At 40.8% G+C, this 14,170-nt stretch overlaps 1 protein-coding gene across 1 annotated transcript in view; it reads right to left on the bottom strand.

Moving 5' to 3' along the window:
* Positions 1–14,170, bottom strand: part of KIF24 (kinesin family member 24) — a 32,489-nt gene extending 18,319 nt beyond the window's left edge. The window contains exons 1-6 of the mRNA XM_077816606.1: positions 13,545–14,170; positions 8,081–8,270; positions 6,216–6,313; positions 4,496–4,711; positions 2,254–2,341; positions 111–232 (exon numbers count right to left, since the gene is read on the bottom strand). Coding sequence (XP_077672732.1) covers positions 111–232; positions 2,254–2,341; positions 4,496–4,711; positions 6,216–6,313; positions 8,081–8,270; positions 13,545–14,170 — 1,340 coding nt within the window. The remainder of the gene's footprint in view (positions 1–110; positions 233–2,253; positions 2,342–4,495; positions 4,712–6,215; positions 6,314–8,080; positions 8,271–13,544) is intronic.

Genomic DNA, 14,170 nt, shown 5'->3' with positions numbered 1-14,170 from the left:
AACCATCTATGGCTGCTCTGCCATTGCAGATGTGCATGGTCTCATTTAAAGCCAACAGGATGAAACTGAAATGTTTCTATCAAATTCAATAAGTCAGCTTCCAACCTCACCTTCCACGCATTCTGTTTGCGGAGTCTTTAATTTGAATCTGGATGATAGCATGAGAACGGGAGGAATCTGAGTTGACTCCAGTCGCCCCAGTGCTACGCTCCTTCCCACCCTTCAAAATTACCTGGAAAACAAACAGGACAAAACAAAGGTAAATCGTACATACAAAACATGCACACTATTCATATAGTATATTGATTCAGAACCCCATGTATTGGTATTCAGTGCGGCTGACAAAGGGTTTATAAAGTGAGACCATTCATAAGAATGTCAGTGTATTGAACTTCCATTCCTATTTGTTAAATTACTACAATACAAAATCACATGGAATAAATGTATGGTGGAAATGAAAATAACAAAATGAGGCTTCAGAGGTTACTGTTGGACTCATGAGCAGGATGATTTTTAAAAAAAATTCATGTTCTAATCTCATTGAAAGGTTTAGTCAGCCAGAAATCTAAGAGGCAAGTAATGTGTGACACCAAGTACCAATCCACTCATCCATCCCTGTACCCAGGAGCAAATGAAACATTGTCAAAGCAAGCAGCAAGGTTGATGTGATCAATTATACTCAGACTTAACTAGCAAGAACGGAACAAGGTGAGAGGTGGAAGATGGGTTAAGGGACCTTCTGGGCTACAACTCTGGATAATTCTCTGTCCCAAATCTCTGAAGAGTCACAAGATTGCTTCAGCGAGCCCACCAACAATGGGCATCATAAGGAAACAAAAAAGAGTCTATATTATAGTTTCTGGAACAATAAGAATACAATAAAATGTCAACCTAGCAAAATCAAAACACTCTTTAGATACAAATATACAGTATTCATGCCTTCTGCTAGACGTCCACTCTTAATCAGCAATCTAGCTGGCTGCTATAGCTCCTGAATATTTGTTAAACCAGAGCTAAATTCAGGGAAGAGTTTGTGAACAGAAGCCAATGCATCAGTAAATAATGAATAATCATGAGGTATGCATTGAAGACTCTTCTAATACATTTGGTAGCATGCTATTCAAGAGCATCAAATGAGTCTAAAGGCTCTTTCTGTGTTCAAAAGAGCCTATGGACAATATGAAATGAGCTGTTTTGCCAACATACCTGTGAGAACAAAACCATGTAATAACTCTTCTGTAGGCAGGATGTGATAATACAGAGGAATGTATTAATCTACTGTATACCAGATCTGCACTCGAATTTGCAGAAATGTCTCCAGCGTATCCTGTGCTTAGAGTTAATGGAAAAACAAAACCCCAGAAGACAGTGTCTGTCGAGTGGTATATAAATGGACAATATTGTTCCAAGTCCTAAACAATAAATCAACTACGCTATCAGGTAATAGTTTTCAATTCCTTACTGAGCTGAATAACGTAGCTGGAGTCGACGTACCTTAGGTCGAGTTACCACGGGGAGACGACGGGAGAAAATCTCCCGTTGACTTACCTTACTCTTCTCGTTGTGGGTAGAGTACAGGGGTTGACTGGAGAGTGATCTACAGTCGATTTGGCGGGTCTTTACTAGACCCACTAAATCGACTGCCAGTGGGTCGATCTCAGGGCATCGATCCCCGCAGTTGTGTAGACCTGCCCTAATGTTATCAACTTTTCAGATCAGCCATCTGTGTCTTGTTTGCCAAATGCAGTGCATGCCAGTTTGTAAAGTTTTACTTACATTTTCCTTTTGGAACTATTTTTAGTGATTTAAGGTTAATGCAAAAATATTTCATAGCCATTTTTTTTATATTCTAAGATATTTCAGGGTTGGTTTTGCTGGGATATTGTCATTTCTTGGGTGGTTCATTCAACCTCATGGCAAAGATCCCACCTGAGGTGTATCCGTAGCAGTGACAGCTCCAAGTCAGCTTTTTATGTGCATCACTGTAACTTGTCTTAGCTGCACATGAGCTCATTCATTAAAGGCAGTTTTGAAAGTGTCCCTTCATGCTCTGCTGTGGCCACCAAGCTGTTCAGAGTTGTACTGATGCTCTTTTGGAGCCCATAATGGAATGCACATGTGTACATTATACAACCTGGAGCAGCAACACCTGCGTATGCCAAAAATGACCTTATCCACTCCACGGTAACCTATTTGATAAGTTAGTGCAACAGAGGCTTTAGAAGATAAAATAAGCATTACCAATCAAATTACCTCTAATAGTAGGTCTACAGTATCCACTTGAACCTCACGCAGGCCAACAATTTGTACAACATGCTTACTATCTTCTCTTGCAAAAAGTCTGCAGAGGAAACAACAGGGCTTAGTAGAAAAGGGTTATTCTGAAGAAAGTCTTATACAGTAGTAATGATTCTGCCTACACGTCAGTGCTATAGAATAGTGGTGCTCAAACTTTTTCAGTCACGCTACCCCCTTACCAGTAATGGAATCTGTCCGTGCCCCCATACCCCCCCATGACCACATAGACAAGGCTTTCTCAGCAGTGGAGCTTGAGCTGAAGGCAGAGGTGTGGAGCGGAACTGGGAATGGGAGAGGAGCTGGGGCTGGTGTCAGAGCTGGTCTGGGGTCATAGAGGGAATGAGAGCAGAGCTGGGCTGGGACCAGAGCAGGGGGTGGAATGGACCTGCTGCTGGAGCTGGGCTGGAGGTGGACAGGGAGCGAGGGCAGAGCTGGGCCTGGAGACAGTGCTGGACTGGGGGCGCAGCAGGTCTGGAAGTGTGGCACTCCCTCCCTGCCCCACATGGGGGCTGGCCCCAGCCCTGCCACGTGCCTCCCCGAATGTTCCTCCAGGGGGCACGCCCCACAGTTTGAGAGCCACTGCTACAGAGAAGTACTGCAAGGAGTGACTAGCAAGGCAATGAATCAGGTTGTCATTGATATACCACCTGTCATGTATAATATGTACTTTTCAAATGTCACTGTTAAAGGGACACTGGAAGTGTGTATTAGCTGGATGTTCCTGCTAAAATGATCAGCACTGAAATAGTTAATGATGGCATTTAAATTGTCATCTTTAGATTTCAGAGTTCACACCTCTCTGAGAGCTTTTGTTTCAGGCTGCCTCCAGGCTCAGGAAGATCACACTGTATCACTTAACCTTGAAAACATGAATTGAGTATATCTTCACAATCATGAAGGCTCAAATTCGTTTTAATGACAGCTTAGGTTCTGGAACATAGTTCTGTGGCAGTAGGTGGATTCTGCAGCAGATCCGACAGCTGCAGAATCAGAGTACATGAGTGACTCCCTGCTACAAATTACAGAGAAGTGAATGTTACGGTATAGTTGGTAATACCAACTGGTTGGCTTACGTCCAAGGAAACAGCCCTACGGGCTATAGCTCAACATCAAGAAGGCCTCTAAAAAGGGCTGCAGGAGAGCCAACACAGAGAAACATGCTTGCCTCATGATAAGGCACAGACTCTTCAAAGCACAAGGAAGCCTCTTTGCACTGCACTGCAGCACTCTCAAAGTGCACTCCCCTCAAGAGCCCCAGTGGTTCCAGCTGAAAGCTAAAACCATCCTGCCAGGCTTTTATTATTCAGCAGGATTTAGCCTGAATGTTATCTTGTTTTGTTGTGTTTAGATATTTTCGGTCAGGTAAGTTTTTTTTATCTGAGGAACATCTTGAGTTCTTTTGATCTTCCTTGGGTTTAGCTTATCTGATGAAGTGAGCTGTAGCTCACGAAAGCTTATGCTCAAATTGGTTAGTCTCTAAGGTGCCACAAGTCCTCCTTTTCTTTTTGCGAATACAGACTAACACGGCTGCTACTCTGAAACCTTGGGTTTAGTGCCACTGTACTGATCTAGATACTTTTGCTACAGAATTATTAATGTCCGCACTCCAAGTCACACCCTCTTCAGAAAAGAGATTAGTAAACAGCCATCTTGAGGGAGTCGGGGGCCCCACCGCACTGCCAGGGTTGAGAGAAGACTGAGGAGCAGTTTGCATTTTTTTCTTCCTATGGGACTCCTATCCGTAATTCATTCTGCTTATTTTCAGCTGCTTTGTGCTACTCAACTGTTCCTAGAGTGTGTAAAATTCCAGTTCAATCTCAGGTTACCTCGCTAAAGAAAGGTGAAAAGCTAATGTGACTCTGACACATGATACTGTCTTATCACTGTTCATCACAAGGGGTGAAGCCTGGCAGAGTGTATCTAATACAGAGTTCATCTCTCAGATTTGTGTCTTTGCTTGGATTGATTTTATTCCTGTAGAAATAACACAAAGGGGGAGTGTCTATATATGCTACAAAATTTAGGGCCAGATTCTACTATGTTTACTCACATTGAGCAATACCTTACTCCATAAATAGCTCCATTTAAATCAATTTCACTAATTAGAAAACTTAATTCTGTTCAATCCAACTCCATAATGAAATAAACTGATTTGTCATCCTTTTTTCACAGCAATGTGTCTCTTTTATTTAAATACCTTCTCCTTCCATTTAGCAGGTCATAAAGCTGTCCACAGTAGATCTCATAAAAACTGATCCATACATGGAGCTCTCTCCTTGACTGGGATGCCTCTAGTTGTCTAAAAATGTCTTTAGCAGCCAGTGCATAGAGTCCTGGGTTCTGGTGACTCCCTATCATAGTGTAAGTCTTGCCAGCACCAGTCTGTCCATATGCAAAGCAAGTGGCGTTGCCTCTGTAAAGATAATTTTTATTTTTAGTACTACATCTGATCCATTGAGGTCTATTAAAAGAGATTCTGCAATATTAATATCTACACACACTGCTGACCCTCAGTGATGGGATTTTATCATGCATACCCATCTGAGAGCCTGAAAAATACAATCTGTTATATCAGAGATTCTCAAATTGTGTTCTGTGGAGAGGGGGTAGAGACACAGCGCTGGCTCTTGTCCTTGTTTCCAGGTGCTAAAATGACATTAAAAGAAGCTAAAAATACATTAAAAACTTTTGTGGTATTACTCTTCCATGTAAACAATTGTAGCTACCACAGGGATGTTATGTGATCATGAGTGGGGGAAAGGACTGATTGTGAACTGAAGGAGAGCAGGTCTGCATGATTATGAAAGCAAGGAGTAGGGTGTCCATGAAGCCACTTCCATATTAACATATGGTCCACGCAATGAAAAAAGCTTAACAACCCTAGCACTACACTTTGCATGTTGAAGTTTGCTTACCTCAGTTTACTCTCAGTTGCTGTATCTTTGTCTATGGGTGTATCACTTTAACCTTACATGAACAAAGTCCATAAAATGCAAACTAATTCTCAGTGACTACACAGCAAGTTGTCCTCCCCTCCTAGATCTCCCTCCCCTCTTCGCAAGGGCCTGATTCATGTAAATCCAACAATGAGAACACTGGTGATAGAATTTCTGGCCCAGCTGATGACACTTGGAGCTTCTTGATAACAGAAAGCTTCATCTTGTTAATTTTCCAGTATAGACATGTAATTCCTTTCCATCAAGAGGTCAAAATGAAATTATGACCTATTCAAGCTTGCTGTTCTCTGTACTCAAATACAATTATACATGCAAAACCACCCTGATTTTTCCATTAACCAGAAGGTATATTATAAGTCTCTCTCTAAATAGAAATAAGTAAATAAAATAAAGATAAACCACAGCTTTATTGATAAAGTTCATAATTCTTTTATACTACTATGAACTATATAAGTACATTTCAAAGTGCTTTACAAACATTCTCACAACAGTCCCATGAAGGTGTTTTATTTCTCTTTCACAGATGGGTAAACTGAGCAACTGAGTTCTGTGAGACTTACTCTAAATCACAAGAAAGTCTGTCAGAGCAGAGAATTAGGATCCTGGAATCCTGACACCAAATCTCTCATTCTAACTAGACCAAACTGCCTCCCTAGTAATCCTGGGCGTCTGAGTGTGCACTCCTTCTGCAGACAAATCTCCCACTGAATACAAGGGGAGTTTTGCCTGAATAAGGACTGCAAGGTCAGGCCCTTTGTTTGTCAAAATTGTATACACATTTTTCTATATTTTATGTACACACACACACACACACACACACACACACAACCTTAAACAGGGTAAGTGGAAAAGGTGAAATTAATGTTTTTTTAGAGAAAACTTAAGTTACACACCAAAGTCATACATGAAAAATGAAAACTAAAAGGATAAAAGGAATAAATGTAAGCAATGACTCCCTACCCGTTAAAAATGTGCTGAATGAGGGGGTGAGCAGTCTTCATATACACATCCTGATTGGTACATGCCTCCCCAAAGACTTCATCAAAATAAAAAACATGCTGAAAAATAAATATGATTTTTACACTAAAGGAAATTTCTCTCAGTTCTCCTTTACCCCATAATGTGTAGCACATGCTATGGACCTGATCCACCGCTAACTAAAGTCAACAGAAGTTTTTTCATTGACTTCAGGAGGCTTTGGAGCTGGTCCTAAGTGACCAAGTAAAACTCACTTTTTAGCAGCATCAAGCCACAACCCACCAAAAAATAGAATATGGAAGTAGAAAATTAAGAGAAGATTCTGTTCCCTGCCCCCCCACCCCATCATCTTCAAGAATAATGTACAGCAGCCAAGAAACAAAAGCATGAGTGTAACTTAAAAACAAAATTAATCTATTTATGAAATGAACCAATCCACAGCAACACAGTATGGTTATATAGTACAGGTCATAGATCCATTGTGATCTACATTAGCTATTCCACACACTTAAAATGTGTGCTGGAGAGGATCAAACCATTCGCATGCAAAGCTGGATTTTACTATCTGAGAAGTAGAACTCCTGCACTTAGGACCTGATCCAAAGCCCACTGAAGTCCATGAAAAGATATTTTTGATTTCAGTGGACTTTGGATCAGCCCCTTATAGATTTTAAATTTTGCTTATTGGGGTTGCTCTCACTTCAGTGAGGGCCCCAGTGGGACAGCATCTGTAACATTATACTTCAGTACAGAACAAACAAAACAGTGCTGGGTAATCTCAAATAGAAGAGTTGCAGAACTGATGACTACATGAATTATGCATAGATGATCCATACTAACATACATGCAAATCTAAATCAGTTTCAGTAAGGCTACGGCGTATTTCTGCTTGCACGACTAGTGATTTATAGCAAGATTTGTTTTGACAGTATTGCCAGAATATAATTTAGTTGGGGAGATTTATTTTAGCATTTAGATGCCAAGGTGATAGGCATTTATATAGCACCTAAGATAGTTAGCTACATGGAGACTGAGGGAGTGGAATTACAGCATGTATCTGACTGTGAAAGGCGTTATATGAATGGTGCCTGAGAGAGTTAGCAAATTTAATTTTACTACCCTGAACAGTTGCCAGTCCTCGGATTATAAAAATAACACACACTAGGGTCAGTATAGCTTGCTGCTCTCTAGAAATCAGTTCTGTTCCTGGTGCTGTCAGTCAGAATGAGAATTTGAACTATGTCAGCAGAAGGTACCCAGGATTTAGAAACAAAGACCAAATGAGAACTGCTCTTTGAAAAGCATTTGGCTCTGGAGTGAGGGAAAACTAGGAAAGAATCAGAGGACGTGTGTGACTCATTAAAATAGAGATACTGCACTGAAATCCTGTGGAAAGTGGCTATAAGGAACTCAGCAGGCAACTGCATTCTAACCCCGCTTTTGGTAGAGGGTCTTCTTTTGGCATCCAGGCCTCAGAAAAAGGATGTTAATTTTTTGACAAGCAAGGTAGACAGGGAGCAAATGCTAGTTTTTAAGAGAAAAAAAGGTGTTCATTGGGAATTAAAATTCTGGGCTCGCTTCTCCTCTCACACGCTGGTGTAAATCAGGAGTAGTTCCAATGGATTTACATGGGGTAAGTGAGAGAAGAACCCAAACTTCTGTGTTTAATGTGAAAAAGAAAGAAAGGTCTTTTTTTTATTTCCATTATTGAAATCCCAAGCCTGTTTTCATCTCTCACTTGATTGTTAATGCATTACACTGTCGCTCCACCACTCAGGCAGCTAGCACACTACTCCTACTCATTATAAATGGAAAGGGGTTTTAAGAGCAAAAGGAGCTCATATTACCTGCAGAATATACTGGGTAAGATCAACTGCCTCCTTCTTCTCATGGAGAAGAAGAGTTTCTTTATCTTCCACTGTGATGATATTAACTTCCCCCCGCCGCTCCTCTCTCAGGCCCAGCGGGCGTTTTCTGACACACACTCGGATTTTGTCAGTCTCTGTCCACGGCATCTCCTTCTCAGAGGTACTAGATCTAGAACACAGGATCACAAATTTGTGTTTAAAAAAAGAGGATGCTAGACAATTCAAAATATCCATGGACTTGGCCATAAACTCACTTGTTAACTGTTACTGTTTAGCGAAGCTAGCTTGGTTTCTCTCATTTTGAAAGATCTCCAAGAATTAGATATTATAAATGTGAAAGCGTCTATTGTGTCTCTTAAAAGCAGGGATGCAATTCTTTTGGGTACTTTTGTTAAAGTGACAGCACTGATTTTTTTAATATCTATTTTCCTTGTAATTCTGAGCCTATTGCTGACCCCGCATAACTTCGGGTGTCCACAAACTGATGATCCAAAATAACGTAAGATCCAATTTTCTGGAGACTTTTCTGACCAGGAATTTCTTTGGACTTTTTCATAAGAAGATTGCCCTGCCCCAGGAGATGACATATTATTTGCCTCTCATAATGGACCCAGCTCTCTTAACAGCTTTCTCCACACAGCTTTCATTAATATCGGTGTCTCTTTGTCCTTCTTGAACACTTTCATTAAGAAACCTGTGGCTCTTGCAGTCTCTTCTCCTGGCCTGAATCCTGTTCTTCTAATCATTCCTTTTCATTTTGGGTAGAGGCTTATACCTTCCAACTATCCCCTTCACTGTGGAATACCACAAGATTCTTCCTTTAGTACTCTTTCTTGTCTCACTGCCAGTTTCAACTGTGGACACAACTTTTGTGTGGTTGGCATCCAGCATTATATATCTTTCAACATACCCATTAATCCTTCTCTTTTCCATCTGTCTGTGTCTCTACTCCGTCAGCTTCTGACTACACCATAACTTCCTATTACTCAGTGCTTCAGAGACTGAAATCTGATTAGTTGGTAAGAAGCCCATTCTCCCACATCTCTAATATCTGTCACACTCCATAATTAAGATATAACCTATGTTCCAAGGCCAGAAATCTCAGTCAAACTTGATTCTCAGTGATCTTTTCCTCCCACATTTCCCTTGGCTGTAAATCTGCCCATTATCAACCCTATGGTGTTGTCAGAATTTATACCTCTTTGACCCTTAAATTCCTATCACATAATAATTAGTTGTAGTAGGACAGTAGCACCCACAATGTGCAAGGTGCTGTATAAAGCAACCATGAGACATTGTCTATAACCTGAAAAACTCAGCCTAAGAAGAACTAAGAAGGAGAGGGGGTACAGGTTCACTTCTGTTGCCTGCCAAGTCTACTTCAACTCTCTTCCTGCCTCCCTCAGAGACATTAAGTCATTTCTTCTCTAGCTGATTAACCCACTTTATAAATCACCTTGAAATACAATGTATGGAAGATGCTGTCATTAAAATAAAACATGTCATTTCCAATTTTCCATTTTTCAAGCACTCTTCAGCCAAATGAAAAATGATTTTCCACCTGGCTCTGCATCTGAATTAGTCAGTAACTATCATTTTAATCAAACCGTTGCCTTACTTGAAATTAAAATTTCTGTCCTGATGTCCAAAAGCTCTTTCAAAATCTTTTAATGCACTACTTTAAGGCAAACATGCACTAGACTTCTATTATATTAAAAACAATATAACAAGGGTATTTGTACCAGCTCTTCCACTTTTATTGGGACTGCAGGCTTATGATTTCAATGCTGCTGTATTGCCAGTTTTGATTCATCTAAAAGTACAGTGCTCAGAAATAAATGTTAACAGCTGTTCTCTCAAGGGGAAAAGAGGTTTCCATTCCAATATAGGGCCTGATCCTATAGCTCTTAGTCAAACATGTATTCCCATCAATTTTCCGCAATAGAACTTCTCACATGAATAAGGATTACAGTCCCTATATTTGAATGGAAACCTTTTCACCCTTGAGAGAACATTAAGGTTGAGATCATCTGACATGCTTGAGATAAAAGTCCCCTCCTGATACAGGGGGTCCCCTGGTATATGTCAGGGTTGTGTTCCTGAAAAGGGCAATGGATGCTGAAACGACGGATACTGGGGAATTTTTCCCCATAAGAAATAATGGCCTGCCCCACCTCTTCCCACCCAGCCTCTTCCTGCCCAGTTCCGCCCCTTTCTCCGAGCGTGCCCTGTCCCTGCTCCTCCCCACTCCCTCCCAGCACCTCCTGAACGCCAGGGGAAACATCGAAAGAACAGCTATGCAAAAGGTGAAGTGATGGATATGTGGATCGGGACCAGAGTGAATCGGAACACGTTCCCCTATTGATGAGTGATGGATATGCGAAATGACAGATAAGGGGGAGACGTATACCAGGAACCCCCTGCATAAGCAGGATAATGCTAGGGGCCAGACGTTCTCAGTGAAGGGTCATTAGTTCTGGAATTTACTTCCCAGCTCAATTTATCAGAGCCTGGATTTGGTGACTTTCAGGACACAATGAAGGAGTTACCTCTTCTTCCAGGCTTTTCCTGGGCATTGAGGAAGCAGGGAGAATTAGTGAGGGACTGATGAAAAGGAATGCTTGAAGCCTTAATGGAGACCTTATTGATGTTAGAGAAGGGATTTTTAGAAGTTCTGTCTTGTTGAGAGACACATTTTATTACATATACTTTGTACTGGATCAAAGTATCTGTTTTAATTCCATGTACTGCACTCGGCATTTAAGACAGATTTATAGGAAATCTAAACAAATAATGATTCTGTTCTCAGGTGGCATAGAGATATATTTTATATTATTTTCAAAAGAAGAGAGGCAATTGGAGCCTGGCAGAGGCAATAAGGGCAGAAGAAATTTACAAGTGACTCTGTCTGCTAACATTAACATCAAATCATTTGCTATGACAAGTGAAAAACATTTTAAAACATGTTAACAAGAGCTATTTATGTTTCTGTATGCTTAGTTTTATGACATCATTCTACAGTGTTCTTGACAGCTGAGAATGTAGTTATATTTGCCTTCACTTCCAAGGCCCTTCGGTACCTAGCCCCATCCAACCTATTCTCTCATTCACTATTGAAATGTAAACTCCCACTTCTGACTGGCCCAAGATGCCAGCCTCCATTACCCATTATTAGATTTTCAAACAAGTACCTTTATGCTTTCTCCAGTGATGTCCCTCACCTTTAGGAGGAGTTCCCCATAAATATCCACAAAGTCCCACCTCATTATCCACCTTCACTCCCTCCTTAAAACTCTCTAACAATTTAAGCTGCTGGTGTGCTGAGAACACTGCCTACCATGCTGACCTATACTGTCTCATTGTTTCCTTGGACTCCTCTATCTATATCCATCTGTTGTCTCTTGTCTTAGACTATAAGCTCTTTGGGGTGGGGACTGTCTTTTTGTCCTGTGTTTGTAGAACACCTAATACATTGTGGTCCTGATCCTTGACTAGGGCTTCTAAATATTACAGTAATACGAAAGGCAATAATAATAAATATTACTTAATTTTATCATAAACCCATTTATAAGTAGGAAAAATAGATTTAAATATGATGTGGATTAAAAATTCTCCATGCCAAAGTATGTTTCACATCATTTTCCAGCAGTACAGCTGTAAAACTAGCTTTTGACAGCAACTCAGTCTTGGGCAGTTTACAAACATCATGTCATTGTAGAATTTGCCAAGCCTATAAAAGTATTTTCAGAAACATTCTGTAGAATGTAGTGATTTTGGTTCTGATTTGGATTTGTGTGCATGGAAATATTCCAAGCAAAATAAGATAAAATGCTAACAGGTTTTCAGATGTATTTCCAGTAAAGTGCAATGCTCTTTGGGAAACACAGAGGCATTATATGCACTAAATTTTCACCTCTAGAGACTCTCTGGTTCAAATTTTGATTTAGTTCACAAATGAAAATGACTTTGTTGGTTTCCTCTAGTCTTATCTATGCATATCATAAAATACCCAAGACTTAAGAAATGCCCTATATTGGAACAGCATGGAGGTGGTCAGTACCTCAGTACGGGAGTTCCATGACTGGATTAACTTGGAAGTGCTGCAGCTCAGCAAGGAAGTTCATCAGCTGGTCTCCATGCCGGTGACGTTTATACAGTATTTGCCTGTACTCTGCCCAGTCTAAGCCAATACTATTAGTTCTTAATTTTCATAAACATTAAATTTATCCAGATTCTTTTTTAAAGTGATACCTCGGGAGTTCCCTTAATAAAAAACTATATCCATTGTAATATGTCACTTTTACTGGGGAAAACTTGTGACACAGTTTGCTTTCAGCTTGGAGTGCAATATTTTGTGAAAAAACAGTTTTAATTATGCAAGATGGCTACACTGAAAAATATGAGAAACTGACCAGAACAAAAGCAAAACAAAAGCATAAGCACTGCAAGATACTAAAGCTTATTCTTAGCCAATTCTAGTAAATAGCAGCTGGTGAATTCAACTGAATTTTTTTTTTTACTAGTGTTGGAAAGTCCCAAGTGCTAGTTAATGTTTCCCTCCCACACAGGATTTTCCATCACCCTTGCAGAAGTTATGCATTGTTTGATTCTAGTTATACATAAAGTTCATTTAGAGTCTATGAAGAAGGATCTTCCTTTTTAAGCTTCTAAAGGAGTGATTAACTGTGCCAGTTAACTCCAAACATAGTGACTGATATAGACCGACTGGCTAAGCAGTAGTTCTGCAGAAAAGGACCTGGGGATTATAGCGGACGAGAAGCTGGATATGAATCAGCAGTGTGCCCTTGTTGCCAGAAAGGCCAATGGCATATTGGGCTGTATTAGTAGGAGCATTGCCAACAGATCGAGGGAAGTGATTATTCCTCTCTATTGGGCACTGGTGAGACCACGTCTGGAGTACTGCGTCCAGTTTTGGTCCCCCCACTACAGAAGGGATGTGGACAAATTGGAGAGAGTCAAGCGGAGGGCAATGAAAATGATTAGGGGGCTAGGGCACATGACCTACGAGGAGAGGCTGAGGGAACTGGGCTTATTTAGTCTGCAGAAGAGGAGAGTAAGGGAGGATTTGATAGCAGCCTTCAACTACCTGAAGCGGGGTTCCAAAGAGGATGGAGCTAGGCTGTTCTCAGTGGTGGCAGATGACAGAACAAGAAGCAATGGTCTCAAGTTGCAGTCTAGGTTGGATATTAGGAAACACTATTTCACTAGGAGGGTGGTGAAGCACTGGAATGGGTTCCCTAGGGAGGTGGTGGAATCTCCATCCTTAGCGGTTTTTAAGGCCCGGCTTGACAAAGCCTTGGCTGGGATGATTTAGTTGGTGTTGGTCCTGCTTTGAGCAGGGGATTGGACTAGATGACCTCCTGAGGTCTCTTCCAACCCTAATATTCTATGAGTCTATGAAATAAAAATTAATGGTTATTACCTGATACAAGAATGAGGTAGTCCATAATTATACCCGGAAATATGAGTTACTCTTTGTATGATCGGAGCTTCAGAATCCCCCAACAGAGGGACAACGTTATTTGATGAATATATTGTAGGACAGTCCAGTTCATTTTGTGTGCATGTTCCAGGAACAGTCAGAATGTCTCTTCTGGTTATTTTATTGTCCGCTGAGTCTCCTGGTAGAACATGTCCTAACATTTTCACCAAACTTTCCTTCTCTTTGTTAGCATAAAAATCAGAGAAACTCTGCAATTCAAGTTCACAGTCTTTAACTGTTCCACCCTTTTTCTCAAAGAGGGACTCAAAATGTAGTTGTCTACGAGGACCTGACCTGGTCACCTGAGGTTGGACGTAGAGGTCACATGGTTGAAAATCGTGCTTGGTCGTGTCTGCGCCTTCCTCTTCTTCCTGCATAATCTTGATAATTCTAATGAGTTGAAAGAGGCGCTTGCGATCATTCATGTTATGGACCCCTAGTTTGGCATAATCTTTCATGGCAATCTTGGCTAGTTCATCTATCTTCTGAAGGCCCAGGGCAACAAACTGAGGATAATATTTTTCAAGTTCTGCCTCACAAAGGCATTCGTACAGATATGATGCCAT

Source organism: Eretmochelys imbricata, chromosome 5 (genome assembly GCF_965152235.1).
Source record: "Eretmochelys imbricata isolate rEreImb1 chromosome 5, rEreImb1.hap1, whole genome shotgun sequence".
NCBI classification, from domain to species: Eukaryota; Metazoa; Chordata; order Testudines; family Cheloniidae; genus Eretmochelys; species Eretmochelys imbricata.
The sequence above is the reverse complement of the archived record's forward strand: the minus strand, read 5'-3'. Positions and strand labels throughout refer to the sequence as shown.